Source organism: Plecotus auritus (assembly GCF_963455305.1).
Source record: "Plecotus auritus genome assembly, chromosome: 2".
In the NCBI taxonomy this organism is placed as follows: Eukaryota; Metazoa; Chordata; class Mammalia; order Chiroptera; family Vespertilionidae; genus Plecotus; species Plecotus auritus.
In genome coordinates, this window is record NC_137771.1 from 163962971 (window position 1) to 163978192 (window position 15222).

Consider the following 15222-nt stretch of genomic DNA (forward strand, 5'->3'; position numbering starts at 1 on the left):
CAAATCTCAGACCCTACCAGAAACTCTGAAAATAGGAGCCAAGTCACTTTTGTTTTAACAAGCACTCCATATAACTTTGGTACACCTTCAAGACTATGAACTCTGATTTAAAAAAAAAAATGCCTAAAGTCTGAACAACTGGCTGCATATGGTTGGAAATATTTAAACTTTCCTACTTCTTATGAGCTTCCTTAACCCCATAGAGTAACTAAAATGAATAATTTAGGCACTTTATAAAAGAAACTAAAGCTCAAAACATTTAAGGGATTTGCTCAAAGTCATGTTGCATGCAAGAATAGATCCAAAATTGAGTCCACATCTTCTGAGTCTTACAAATTAACAGGCAGGACATTCAGAAAAGAACAGGGCAAATGGCTGTAAGCCCTCAGTAATGGTCTGAAGGGAACAGCTCTCTAAGGCTCAGGTAATGACAGTGAAGGGACCAGCACATATTTGGGCAACTTCTTATCAGATGAGTCACAGACCATTTTACGGGGAGCTCTCAGAGACCACAACAAAATGCACTAATCCTTTTTTGCTTGAGTTTGCTATTATGTAGAACCAACTTAAAGAAACACAATTTTTAAACTTCACCAACTGATTTTGTGGATGAGTCCGTCACTTTTCATGGTTTGCACCACAATTCTATAAATAATTCATTCAAAGTCAAATTACATTAAACAGAGAAATCACCTTAATATGTAGTGTGTGTGTTAGTACTTATGTGTTTTGTACTTACAGAAAAACAAATTATCACAATCTGCATTTGTTCCTCAGGCTATAAGTGACAACAAATGACATAACTCACAGGAACGTGAACATCCTAAACATCCTTTAAATGTATATAATATGCCATATTCCTAGATAATACACAGTATGCTATCTTCCATTATTTACCAAATACTAAATTTAATAAAGGATTTTATGGACAATGGATGGTTCTTGAAATATCAGTAATAACCAATATATTTTGATTACCTTTAGTGATGTAGTTATAAAAACAAAAAACCTTATAATTGTTTCAAGTTCTCTCTATAGACCCATGCTCACAAAGTTTGTTTTCACATAGAGAATTATAAGTTACAGAAAACCACATTGCGTCAGGAGTTAGTTTGAGTGTTGACACTTTCTTAGTGATTGTAGGTATTCCAGATGCCTTATAGAAGGAAACCATTTTTTTCCCCTTGAAATGTTCATAAAACGTTTACATTTTATGGTCAATTAATCACATCTTTTGTGTTGATTCTTCTTTTGTCCCTTAATGTAGAAACATGAAGGGGAAAAATACCTAAATTTTTGAAAACTTAAAAAATTTAACTATCATAAACTTAGATATTAAGTTTCTTACAGCTAACACTTATTAGGTACATTTACATTTAAATGAGAAAAATGTTATCACCATAGGAAGTATTATAATTTCCCACAAACATCAAATAGAGTCAGAATCGTGAAATAAATAAAATTTCAATACCTCAAATTTAGAATATTTAACGTCACAATAGTGTGAAGCACCTGCATTTTACCATTTATGTACTCATGCTATATATTCAGATATACATGTGTTTATAATTTTGACTAAGTTACCTTAAAAATACATTGAGATCAAGTATTTTATAGTTATCTTAAAAATATATGCTGTTGATACTGAAAATATACTCTGTGAGATGAAAATTAAATTTTAAAGATTGGATTGGAACATTATCTATTTCTACTTTTCCCTTGACTTATCAAGAGAGCTACATAGTTTCAACCTGCCAAGATAAACCAGGAACTGAATCTGTATGGGTGCCTGTGTGCAAGGAGAGAGGGTTGGAAAGATTAGTGGTAGAATCTCATCCAGTAACTGATGAACTCCTACACTGATAGGGGGTGGCAGTGAGGCAGGTGGGCTTTGTTCCGAAAAATATACCCGAGACTCCCACAAATGAAGTCCTGTGAATAAGTGCATTTCATACTTCACTGCTCATACAAATACAAACACAAATGCTGATTCAGAAAGCCTTGGAAGTATCCCCAGGTGCTACTGCTTTGATTCTTTGCCTTGGAGATAAAGGATGGTTTTGTGGTTTTCCTCAGCTCTTGAATAATCTCATAAAGGACTCAATAAAGTTTTACAATCTTCTCTAGGAAACAACAAGGTTAGATTTACATACATGAGAGTATCTCTCTTTCCATCTGGTTTTGTTACCTTCATTCTATACTTTTTTTTTCCCCTCCAAAAGATAGAAAGTACAGAACAAGACCCCAAGACTAGTGTACATTTTCCTAGCAAGATGCATATTTATATCAAATAGGATAATTATACAAAAATGAGCATCAATTTACAAAAGAAACATTCATTTCATGGATATAAGGTAGTAAAGCTAAATGTTTTAGGGACACGGTTGGCCAACCTTCTGTCACTGGGCCACCAGAATGACCAACCACCCTGGCCTCGTGATGTCATTTCAGATTATTCAGGGCCACACACTCACTGAGGGAGGATCCCCCCCACTTGCCACTTCACTTTCACAGTGCCAAACATCCACTGTGGCTTCCAATGAATCAGTTTCTCCTTCCTCTCCTCCCTGGAAGCGCATGCTCTCAGTAAAATGTCACAAAGTAGAAGCAAGCTTTTCCCAGGCTGTACTTGTAAACAGAAAGCAAGAGTACCATTCTTCACCAGGAAACTGACCCACAAAGCTTACTGGATTCAGTTAAAGAGATTGAGAAGAAGGTCAGCTGAAAAAACAAAGGGAACTCTCTCTCTCGTTACTTCTGATCAAGCTCCACCAACCCAGAAATAAAGCCTTGTCCAAGGCAAGGGAAATAAAAAGGAGTGCACATGAGGTGAGAGGTCTGGGGAAGCAACAGACTCACACAGGTGCCTACTTTGCATGCTCTGTGAGTCTATCTTCCCTTTTCCCGGGAATAACTGCTTCTATATTTATTCTCTTTTCTCACTACCCCCAGTTCACACTGTAATGTCTACTAAAGTGTACAGCTTAAAAACTCCATTTCTTTTGAGCTGTAGATACACAAAAGCAAAGTGTATACTATATATAGATATGTACGCAGTGAGACTGGCTCTCATAGACACAGACTTCTATGCATATAGTATATGGAAGTATAAGACTTTCTTTTTCTTTCTGAATTAACATTTCAAGGCATATATAACTCTTCACTCAGGATATAGGTGTTGCTGATGTAGGAAGACTTTACAAAGTTCGTGCACATTTAAATAAAAACTTGGACATCCAGGGTATTCACTTCTCCCATACTCAATCTTTTAATCAGCCAAAAAATATTTCTAGGGATGGCATACATTTATACACACTGCTTTATTAGCAAAGGGTTAATGATGTCAGGGAGTATAAAGCTAGCAGTGAAGACAGCACGCTTATGTGTTTGGAAAAACATTATCTGCATCATGTCCAAATCCCTCTGCAAACAGATAAATTACTCTATAAATCTTATTACTCCATATGGATAAATCATGCAGGCAGGTTTACAAGGCTGGAGAGCTGAAAGAGAAAATCTGCTTTGGATAGTAGGATCATTGGGATTCATAATCATCCAATGCTCAGGAAATGAAGGAGTACTTACACATTAGGAATTCCTGAGTTTTTACATCTGCAGCAACACACACACACACACACACACACACTCCTCTCTAACAAGGCTAGAGATCCCAAAGCAGGACTGTGACAGCCAACCAAATTTATTTCTGAGAAAAGGAAAGAAAACTTTGCTGCTGTAGGCAGCTCTGCTACAGAACTGCTCCCTGATGCCCCAGGGTTTATGCACTATCAGCTCCTTGCACACAGATTAGAGGTTTATTTGCTATTGTATACTGGGGTTTTTATTGCCACAACAAGCAACATTAGCTAGATAGACAAACTGACACTGGGTCATTTTATTTGGAGGAAATGAGATTTTAAAGGCTCTCTAAGGAGAACAGTTTCTTTCATTCTTTTTCTTCTTTTTTTAAAAATTTTTTATTAGAATCTGATGGAAATTCAAGGAAAGCTAGGAAAAAGGACAAGGGGTATGTACAGGAGGTGTAGGGGGTTAGAAAGAAGAGAAATACAGAAAAAGAAGCTTGAAGCTTTTTAGAACTAGAATTATGGTTAGGTTCTATTCAAGTTTCTCTAGCTCACTGTCCCTTACAGGGGTCAAACTACCAAGGATTTGGGACTCTTCCTTTCCAAATTTCAATCCCAAGTTATATTTCAGAGTTTGGCAGAACTGCACAGCGATAAGACTTGGAGGTCAGTAACCAACTTGAAATATCAATTTCATGCCAGGTTAAGTCTCCCCTAACCTCTGTGCTTAACACTCCTATTCTTAAATATCTGCAATTTGGCACGTTCTATTATTTTCTCCTTGTTCATCTCTTTATTCTTTTGTTGATTTCTATCCACATTCCAGAAAAGGCTCAGTAATTAACCAAAGTTCTAAGATTGATTTATTGCCTCAATGTCAATTAGAAGATGCTTACATCAAGTCTCCTATAGGACTCCTGCTGAGTAGAGGGGAGCCCTGATGTGCTTACACACACACACACACACACACACACACACACACACGTGTGCACGCGTGCGCGGGCATGCACACCACGGAGAATGCAGTACTGTGTACCACTCTCTCAGAGCCATAATTCAACAACTCTTCTTTTCCAATTAAGGAACCCCAACAAAACTCTGAAGCGCAAAGCATCTGCAATTGCAAAAGCAAGAATACTGTCCAGAAGTCATTAACACCGGAGGGGAAGCCAGCCTTTCTTAGTGAAACAAGGTCCTCAGAACCAAACAACATTTAATCAACCCTGCTGGTCCTTAGTAGGGACCAAGGAATTCCCTTGAAATTTGTTGGCAGATACCTCAGCCAGTCAGTGAAAGACACACACACAGGGACACACACACACACACACACACACACACGCGCCTGCAGCATGAGGAGCTGGAGTTCAAGGAGATCACACAGACACGGGCGCACACACAACATACACATACACACACCACACACACACACACACACACATAGTAGAAAAGTTGCCGGAAAGCCCTACCTGAGGATGGCCGTGTCCCCCTGCCTCACGGTGATGTTGTCCGTGCCTCGATTAAAATCCACGCTGCGAACAGGCAGTCCTGTGGGAAGAAGGCAGAGCAATCTCAGTAGGACCAGCGGCAACTGTTTCCGATCAGGCTGAACTCTGCCGACCATGGTGGCCACGCGAGGTGAGGGTCCTGTACTCTGGAGGGTGTGTGCGTGCGCTGCTGAGCCGAGGGGGTTTCACCAACAGAGGGCTTTCATCAACAGCAAAGGCAGAATGGCTCAGCCAGTTTGTGGTCCTTTCCACTTTGCCTCTCTCTGTCCCTCTCCCTCCTCAGTCTCTTTTCCCTCTAAGACTTAACAAAGCACTCATAAAACCCAAGCAAAGGGGGTGAAAGTCAAAGGAACAAAATTTCAAAAGGGAGATATAAAACCCTCTAGAAAAGATGAAGAGAAGGCTGCCAACGGAGGGTGTTCTCCAGTCTATTCGGAGCTGGATGCTCCTTTGCCAGTGTCTGTCTGAGTTGAGCTCCTTCCCTCTGTAACCCACTTTCCCGGGCGGGCGGGTGGCAGCAGGGAGTGTAAAGAAACCCACACAGCAGCTGCAGCAGCCCAGAGCCTCTCTCCCCCCTCCTCCCTTTCCTGTTTCTCTCTCCAGTCCCTCCCTCTCTGGGCTCAGCACCTCCCCCTGCCCCCACAGATTTCAACAGCCCCTCCACGTCACTCCCACTGCCCGCCCCTTGGCGTGGTCCCTTGCTTCGCACAACTGCCCGCTTGAGCAGCGCCAGCCTCAATGAAAGCCTGATGCACCTTTAGGTTGTCAGGACAACAGCTCCATTCGAGGTCTGGCTGATTTCCTTAAGAAGAGGGAATGGAGCTTGGAGATACTGTGCAAGAGAAAGGGACAAGGAGAGAGACTCAGGCTATAAAAGAATGGGAGCACGAGTCCAGGAAAGGAGAGGAAGAGTGAGAAAAGGAGGAAAAGGAGATGAGAAGAAGAGAAGGCAAACCTTTACAGAGGAAGGGAGTGAAATAGAGAAGGGCAGAAAAGCATGGGGGGTCAAAGGAGACTTGTGCTGAAAGATGGGATGAGGAATGTAAAACAGAGAATAAAATTGACAACGGAGGCTAAAATTAAAAGCCAGAGTTGATTTCAAAGTTAAACATTCCTGGCAACTGACTTTTCATGTGTATATCTTGTTCCCCCTTGCCTCTCTCCTGCCTTTTCACTTACAGGATTAAAAAGGTTTCTTTTCTCTCCTTCCCTTATCCCATCCCCCTCTTAGAGCCCCCTTATGAAAGATGGATTGGAGACAATGCTGGTATTGAGTGGTCTGGGGTGTGAATGCTTGGTTTGTCTTTTCCACTGGGGCCAGCCTCAGCAGCTGATCCCTGATCCCTAAATCAACCTCACTCTCCAGGAAACCCTCATGCAGTCCCACACAGGAAGGACAGTATTAAGGATTGTTGTTTCAACTTCATGCTGCTGTGGCTACCCAAGTATCTACTGGCACTTTCTTCTTGAAATGTTCATAAGCGAGGAAGGCGATTTGTATCAGAAGGCTTGTCATTTACAGGGTGACATTAAGGCTGCATACAGCACTCCAGTAAATGGCAGACAGTTTCCCATCATTTGTTATTCCTTCTACTCAAAGAGTCAAGCCAAGTGATAAGGCCACCAGGGCTAAAGCTATTAGTCACTCTTGTGGGAGCCTCAAAGTGTTTATTAGATATCTCCCTCAGAACTGACGCTGAGGGTACAAAATGGGCCAGCCAATGACCTCTAGTTTTGTTTTTAAAATTTATTTGAATAGTTAAGACACCCACATGCTGCAAAAAATGAAGTGGTACAGAATGCTATAGAGTGAACTGTAATTATCTTCTCTATGCCTGTTTTAGGCAACCCATTTCCCCAGTTTGGAAGCAACAAATATTTCTAGTTTCTTATATATCTTTCCCTAAATATTGAATTACATACAAGTACACACACACACATGAATTATGCCACCACTCTTTCTTACACAAATGATTAGCCAAGGATATCTGAAATGTTTAGGAATTCTTCTCAAGCCCTCAAGAATACAAGACATACGGAGGCACTTACTATACTGACACCTGCCTTGTCTCCACAGAATAGTCAAAGAATTTACTACATTTTATCAATTTAAAAGGTAGATACACTATTTTAGATTATGAGAGGGAGAAAAAAGGAAAACCTACTACTTTTTTAAGAATTTGAAGGATCAGGAACAGAATTGTCAAAAATTCAAGATTGATGGAGTTCATTTTTCTTTGTACTACACATTGCATTTATATAAATTGAGCTGTTCTATATTGGGGCTGATAAGCAGTCCCTGGATAATATGCCAATGATGTTTCACCATTAATTTTAACTCAGATGGTCAAAAGTTGGAATGCATTTTTCCACAGAAAAAAAATGGTTATGTGATTAGCTGAATTAAAAAAAAAAATCTGCAGTTACCAATATCAGTGGGAAAATTAGCTTCAAGTGCCAAGTGGAGATGCAAATTATATAAGTCTCTGCCAAGATTGCAGGGAAAAGAGCACCCACCTCCACCCACCACTGCCAATAGGCTTGAAAAATCCCCACAGGTTTCTTCTGAGGTTTAGAGATGAAGGGCTGGCTAGACAAAGGCTTTGATGTAATATCTTCTTTGGGAGGTTGGTGTGTCTCCAATGTCAGGAGGAAGAAAAGAAAGACACAAAGGACTGGGGCTACTAGGGCATCTATTTCCATTGATGATGCTAGATGAATGGTATGACCTTCTACCCCCAATGGTAACTAGAGACTCTGAAGGGATGGATCAGATATGTCAAGAATAAGAGTATCCTCTTGTATCAGAGGACTACGTTTTGAATGAAGAGAGAAATATGTTTTTTTTCAGGCAAGGAGGAAGTATGGTGGGGTGGTAGCATAATATTTGTAAGAGATATTTGTGCATGGTGGTTGACTAATGCCTATACCAGTAATCTTAAGTCACCGGGAGGACTTGTCTTGTCCTAGGATGAAGCATAAAGTTTAACATACTAGAGTACAAAATAATTCATACCAAAGTAGTGGGAATGTGGAATGTATATAGCAAAGCAATCAGATCTGGAGCTTGTCTATACAATCATCCTGAGAAAAGGATGTATTAAGTTAATCAGGATTGTAACAGAATAGACATGCCTAACCTTCTTAAGAGGATAAAATCATAAGTACATTTTGTCTAAAAAAATCAAATAATGTAATTAAAGTTTTTAAAAATAATTTCAATAAATAAAGTCCAATTCTTGCTGACTTTTATTAAACTAAATTGACTTACTGTGTGCTCTGGAATACATAAAAAGACTACATTTTAAAAATGCTGTAATTTAGACTATTTCATAATTCAGACTGGATTTCTGAACAATTTCAAAATCATGAAGTTTATTATGTAAGTTAATTATTTAATATTTATCATTTACATCCAGGTGGCACTTCAAATACAACTTTTAAACCCAACCGTTGGCACAGAGGGGACACTGTATAATATATACAGCATATGAATAGAGAAATGATTGACTGTCCATGACATGGCTATCTCATCATTTCCAAAATAATAAATCTATTTGTGGGTATAATATCAACTTTAACTTTATGCCTCTCAGAACTCTTCCCCTTTGCACTCCCTTAAGGAACCTTCCTAGTTTTCTCTTCTCTAATAGAATCTAATAAAGTCTAGTTAATTAAATAGTCACTATATATGGAGTAACTTATCTCATCCTAATGGTCATTCCCCAAAACTGCTCCAATATTAACTCCTCTGTTTGCTTTCCTAAGAAACATAGAGAAAGAAACAAGTAGGTGAGTTACTGAAATTTATACAAGCTATTTTTCTGTAAACCACTATAGACATTCTTCCAAGAGGGCTGGCAAAAATGAACATACTTTCAGGTTATTTGTGAGGCAAGTATGGCTGTTAGCCATGGGAAACAGCCATCATCGCCCAAGTAAGATGATCTTAACTACTACTTTAAAATAACATACTGCCATTCTAAAAGAGGCTTTAGAAGATTTGGGCACTCTCCAGGGACAAATGCTGCAGGGAAAAACAAAGACTGGCTAATGTCTGAGCACCCTAAGAAGCATGGAAGGTTTATTCTCCTGTTAGCTTTGTAAGGTAATAGGCTCACAGGAAATCCAGATGCAGCCTGGAATATAAAGCTAATTTAGCTACACAGCTTACATTTTATGCTAAACTTGTCTGTAATATTATTAGTATACCCCTCTACATCTCTACAGTTATAAGGTCTTAATCATAATAATGCCATGCCTGTATTTTACTTTCATAAGTGGTATTAGAATTTCCATATGAACCAGAAATACAGAATTGTTAATACTTCTCCTTAGGATTCCTGCTATGACATTCTCAATGATTTCACCTAATTTAACAATGTTCAAGTATCTCAGTTTATGTGAATAAGCATGGCACTATTTTGTGTGAATTTCTTTGGAATGTGGCTCCTTTGAATAAAGTAGCTTCATTCACATGTATCCCACAGCCTAACAAAATCTATCAGCTACAAGTCAATTAAATATTGTTCAAATCCTTACTATAGAACCCTCAGGAATGCAAAACACTCAATCCATGCTCTGCACAATTGAAATTGCTCTTTTATGGTTTGTTTTTAGTTCATGCCTTTGTGATTCATTGTTATCATATTGGTCTACTGCTTCTTTGTTCACTCACTCTGTTTTGGTAGGTATCAGTGCTTAGATCTGTCCAAGTTTTTAAAAGCTCTTTAATTCTTGAGCTGCTTAAGACTTATTTCTTAAACATCATATTCATTAGCCCTTGTACCTTCCTCTTTTATAGACTGCCCACTCTGCCACCATGTACAAGGAGGTGGCCATTGCTAATTAATGCTGCATCTACATTGCTGCTGTACTTTTTAATCCTCACATATGGGAAGAATATTGCAACATCTGGAAAGATGGAGGTAGTAACATCCTCATTATAGCAAGAGGTTAATACAAGCAAGTAATCAGGTCATTATATCTATATCCTCTATTTATGGTTGCTGTAGTGACTTGGATTCCTACCATGAAAAAAAAATAGTCCAAAGAGAAATGAGGAAGAAAGAAGGCAGGTAAACAATCCATAAACTGACATGCCCATGTAGGTTGAATCACTCAATATACTTTAATTGATATGGTAGTGAATCAAGACACTATCTATTCTTAAAAAAAAAAACACACAAAAAAACGTGGTCTTTTTTGTTTGTTTGTTTGTTTGTTTTTTAATCTCAGAGAGGAAGGGAGAGGGAGAGATAGAATCCTCAATGATGAGAGATAATCATTGATTGGCTGCCTCCTACAGGACCCCCACTGGGGATCGAGCCCATCACTAGGGCATGTGCCATGACCAGGAATCCACTTGTGACTTTCTGGTTCATAGGTTGACACTCAACCACTGAGCCACACTGGCCAGGCTAGAACTTACATTCTTGAGGCAGAAATAGACATGAAACAAATAAATACATATTAAGATTATTTTGGAAAGTAATGGTTATAGACAAAAAAATGTGTATGATACAGAGAAAATGGCCTGGAAGTGTGGTGAGGAAAACATATATCCTGAAATCTAAGAAGGCAGTCATGCAAATATCTGTAAAAAGATCTTTCCAGATCAAAGAAATAGCATGTGCAAAAGTCTTGAAGCAGGAATAGGTATGTCACACACTAGGAATCTAAACACGAATAATACCCCTAAAATGGAGTTTGTGTGTATGTTGTGGGAGGTAGTTGGAAAAAGCAGATGAAATTAGAAATTGCGGAGGGGTCATAATAAAGAGATTCCAAAGTAAGGAATTTAGATTTTATTCTAGTGACTTAAATGGTACATAAAATATTTTAATTAAGGAATTGGCATAATCTGATTTACATTTTAGAAAGATTGCTCTGAATAACACATGGAGAATAGATTGTAGAATGATAGTAGAAACAAGGAGACAAATAGAAGAAAATCTTAGTCATCCAGTGGTAACAGGCTTGGATTGGGGAAAGGGGAGACAACAATGGAAATGGAGATGATTGAGTTAACTAGACTTGTTCATGATGGAAAGACCCATGTTCTCTCACAGGTGATCAATGTTTTCCACATACCAGCATTCTTTCTTACTGTACTAGTTCAATGCTGGTGTTCCCTTGCAGAAAGCCAACCCTCATCAAATAAAAGGTGACAAAATGACAAGTAGAACACCATTTATACCATATATTCAGAAAAAAAATAATGTGTTATTCAAATATAACTTCATTTATCTATACTAATAAAAGGGCAATATACTAATTAGACTGGATAGACCAGACGTCTTCCAGACGTCCTTCCAAACAAAGCCACGGTGGTGGGGGCTGAGGCAGAGGCAGTTAGGGGTGATCAGGCAGGCAGGCAGAGGGGTGAAGGGTGATCAGGCAGGCAGACAGAGGGTTTAGGGGTGATCAGACAGGCAAGCAGAGGCGGTTAGGGGCAATCAGGTAGGCAGGCAGAGTGGTTAGGGGTGATCAGGCAGGCAGACAGGTGAGTGCTTAGGAGTCAGCGGTCCTGGATTGCAAGAGGGATGTCCGACTGCCGGTTTAGGCCCAATCCTGGCAGTCGGACATCCCTCAAGGGGTCCTAGATTGAAGAGGGTGCAGGCTGGGCTGAGGGATGCCCCCACATGCACAAATTTCAAGCACCAGGCCTCTAGTCCTTTAATATGTTTATTACAGGTTAATTAAATGTAATTATAAGAGAGTGCTTTGTTACAGATTAAGAAGTGTTTCACAAGATGAGCTGACACTAATTGCTAGAATTTACCAAATATTTTCTTACATATTTATTTAGCAGGCAGTAATTACCCTGGTAAATCTAAATAGAATGCCTACTTACATATCTTGAGGCTATAAATTATGTAAATAACACTAATATGTTTTCTCAAGAGTTTACTGAAAACATTGAGTTTCAGCGCAAATCTATTGTTAGCTCATCATATTACTCAAAGGGCCCCAGAAGTTTGCCTGCTTAAAAGTATCCCCTTTCCTATTTTCAGCCCTCTTTTCTGTTAGTCATGAATGTAGGGATATTGTCTACATAAGAGAAAGAGGATTCAAAAATGTGTCTCATGTTGCCATGTATAAAACAATTCATTCAAATAATTAATATTTTTGAGACTTAGCATATGACAGGCACTGTACTAAGCTCTGGGGAAACAATAAGGCATAAAATTGACACGCTGACCTCATGAAATCTAATGAGGAGTATGTCATTCAAAGCCCCTCTTCAAGAAGGACCAAACATCGTCTTTGTACAATTATAGGGCAGGAATTTCAAACCTGCTCTCCATTACAGAGCAGAACCAAAATTAATCAACACATATGCCCAAACCTCTCTGTTGCTGAGCAGTACTACAAAATAATAAAATCCAGAGTACTTGTTCTTAGGAACACAGGAGCTCAAAAACAAGATGGAGGCATAAGATGAATGCATATGAGACAGATAATAAGATGGGCCAGTGAGTGATTGAGGACTAAATTAGAAAGAAGCAGAACCAAAACATAAAGGTAGTTTAGAAAAGGTAATCAAAAAAGAGATTTCTTGAAGCCAATAGAAGATATGTAAAAAGACAATGGAGAAAGGCAACATCTTATGCAAAGGATACAAAGCATAATCATGAGACCCAGCCTGAAGCAATGGAACTGGATGAAGACTTACCTGACTAGCAGTAGGGAGGAGAGAGAGAAGGTTGGAGGAGAGACTGCATAATTGAGAATCCTAAATTTCTGCATGAAGAATCACACTTATCATCTCACAGAGGCTACCTTAGATAGTGAAGTGAGATACTGACATCTTAGGGAGATTATTTTGGCAATGGAAAATCGGAGGTTAGAAGAAAAAAAAACTAATTAGAAGATTAAAAAAGTTGTTGGTGACATAATGAGAAAAAGATAAAGATCGTTGATTATGTACACTACTGCTTTCTAATAATGATGAGAAATTAACTCCTTCCTGGAGACTTTATATTAGCAGTGGAGGTAAGTTGTGGAAAAGGATGTGGGGGTAGAGATGGGGAAAAGTTAGAATGGAAAATGACTGTTTTTTGTAAGTTGGGGGCAGTGAGGGTTTTGACAGGCATATTAATGAGTTTGGCTTTATTTTGAATGCAAAAGGGAGCTTTTAAAAGTTTTTAGTAAGCCAGTGACATAATCAGGCCTGTGTTTTAAAAAAGGTAACTAACTGGCAATGTAGTGGAGATGAGCTGGGGCAAGTCAAAGTCAGGGAAGACCAGTTACAATGCTTCTGAAATAGTATAGGCAAGAGATGACAAAAGCCGGCAACAGGGCAATGACAGTGGAAAGAGAAAAAAGGCGAAGACTTAGAGGAATTTCACAGGGGGACTGATGGGACTTGTCAATTAACTGGGTATAAAAGTTGAAGGAGCAGGAAGGACACAACAGTTCTCTCTCTCTCTCTCTCTCTCTCTCTCTCTCTCTCTCTCTCTCTGAAATATATATATTTCTTTTTCCTCAAAGACCAGGCTGCTAAAATAGAAAAGCAGAGTTAAAAAGTTATTTCAACCCCCTGGCAATGGGCAAGGAGACACCTGATTGGTGGTGTTGCTCTTATATCAATCATGGGCAAAGCAGATGTACAGTCCTTAGTTCATCCTAGCTTGATGCCTGTGTTGGTGACCAGAGCTGTTTCATGCCTGAGGCACATAAAAAAAAAGCTATTTCAAAGAAAATTTGAAAATTCTACTTTTAGAATTCTGGGTTGGTTCCTAAATTGGTACCCAAATAGCCTGTACCTCCAGATGGACATGCTCAGGAAGCTGTAACAGGAATATGACAATCTTCGTAGGATGTTGTCTCTGAATTCTGTAATAAACTAAGCCCCCAAATCAAGATTTTTCTCCCATGTTTTTCCTTCTGTTTTTTTTTTTTTGCTTTCTCTCATATCCCTTTGAAAATTCAATATGTAAATATAGCATTGATCAAGTGACATATTAGTCAATAATGCAAACCTCATTTTGTTTTTAAAAATATATGTGCACATAGCATTTAACTGATTCTACTATGTTCTAAGAAGAAATATAATCTGAACTTGTCTCCCTCTGCTGGTTGCACATTGAGGTATCATGGATCTTTTTAAACCAGAGTAATAGTACAAATAGAAATATCCAATAATAAATGCCTACTTCTCTAAAGCTAATCTACATTGCTTCAAAATAATCCATAGCTATGTTTAAATTTTTAAGCAAGTAAGAAAACAAACAAACAAACAAATATACATCAGTTAGACAAATGGAAAATAAGGGCAAGACCAACCCCAATTGCCTGTTTGAATATAGCTATGCTATTATATCACCTGAAGCTCTAGAATCATAGGCAAGGTTTGATTTGATTTTCAGGGATGCCAGAGTATTATACATTGTGTCAGCAGATCTGGAGTGGAACTCCTCACCTTCTGACTGCCTTGGATGGGATTCTCTTTTCTTCTTCCTTAATGACCTCCATAGACAGTCTACTACAGCTCTCTGGCTATTCACCTGACATACTACTCTCCAGTTATCTCCATTCATGATGGATAGTCCCATTCTCTCTTAGCAGAAGAAACACAAAGCTGATTAAAATAATTTATACTTATGTGGGAGTGACTTGTAAATACCAACCTCTGAAGAGATAATGAACATTATACAAGAAGAGTTTCCTAAACCCAGTAATTTTCTAATAGGGAAAATGTGTAAAAATGGCATTTTTAAATGGAAGAGTCCTTTTGCAATTTTTGTTTCTTACTGACATTAGATAAAGGCCTTTGGGCCAAAATTTTTGAAAGTACTTTAAGACTTCTAAAATTAAAATAAAAAAAATAATAATCTACATGATTTTAACCCATTAAATCATACCTCATTCTACCCCTCCCCCCACACACACTCAAGAAAACTCAACTTAGACCATCAACTCAACACATTGTGCCTACTAAAAAACTTTTTGTACAAGAAATACATAGTGGTCAATAAAAAATAAGAATATAGTGAAATATTATACAATACATACATGTACACATAAACAAATATAGACAATTAACAATTCAAAAATATAGACAATTTCCTAAACACTTAGTAAATATTTCCAACAATAATTTATCAGTTAAAACTTTCACACAGTTA

The 15222-nt window shown here is 38.4% G+C and overlaps 1 protein-coding gene across 2 annotated transcripts in view; it reads right to left on the reverse strand.

Annotated features, from left to right (window-relative positions):
* Window positions 1-5594, reverse strand: part of LSAMP (limbic system associated membrane protein) — a 672385-nt gene extending 666791 nt beyond the window's left edge. For both annotated transcript variants that reach the window (XM_080658065.1, XM_080658064.1), the window contains exon 1: window positions 5051-5594. In XM_080658065.1, coding sequence (XP_080514191.1) covers window positions 5051-5205 — 155 coding nt within the window. In that variant the 5' untranslated portion in view covers window positions 5206-5594. The remainder of the gene's footprint in view (window positions 1-5050) is intronic.
* Between the last annotated feature and the right edge of the window lie 9628 nt (window positions 5595-15222).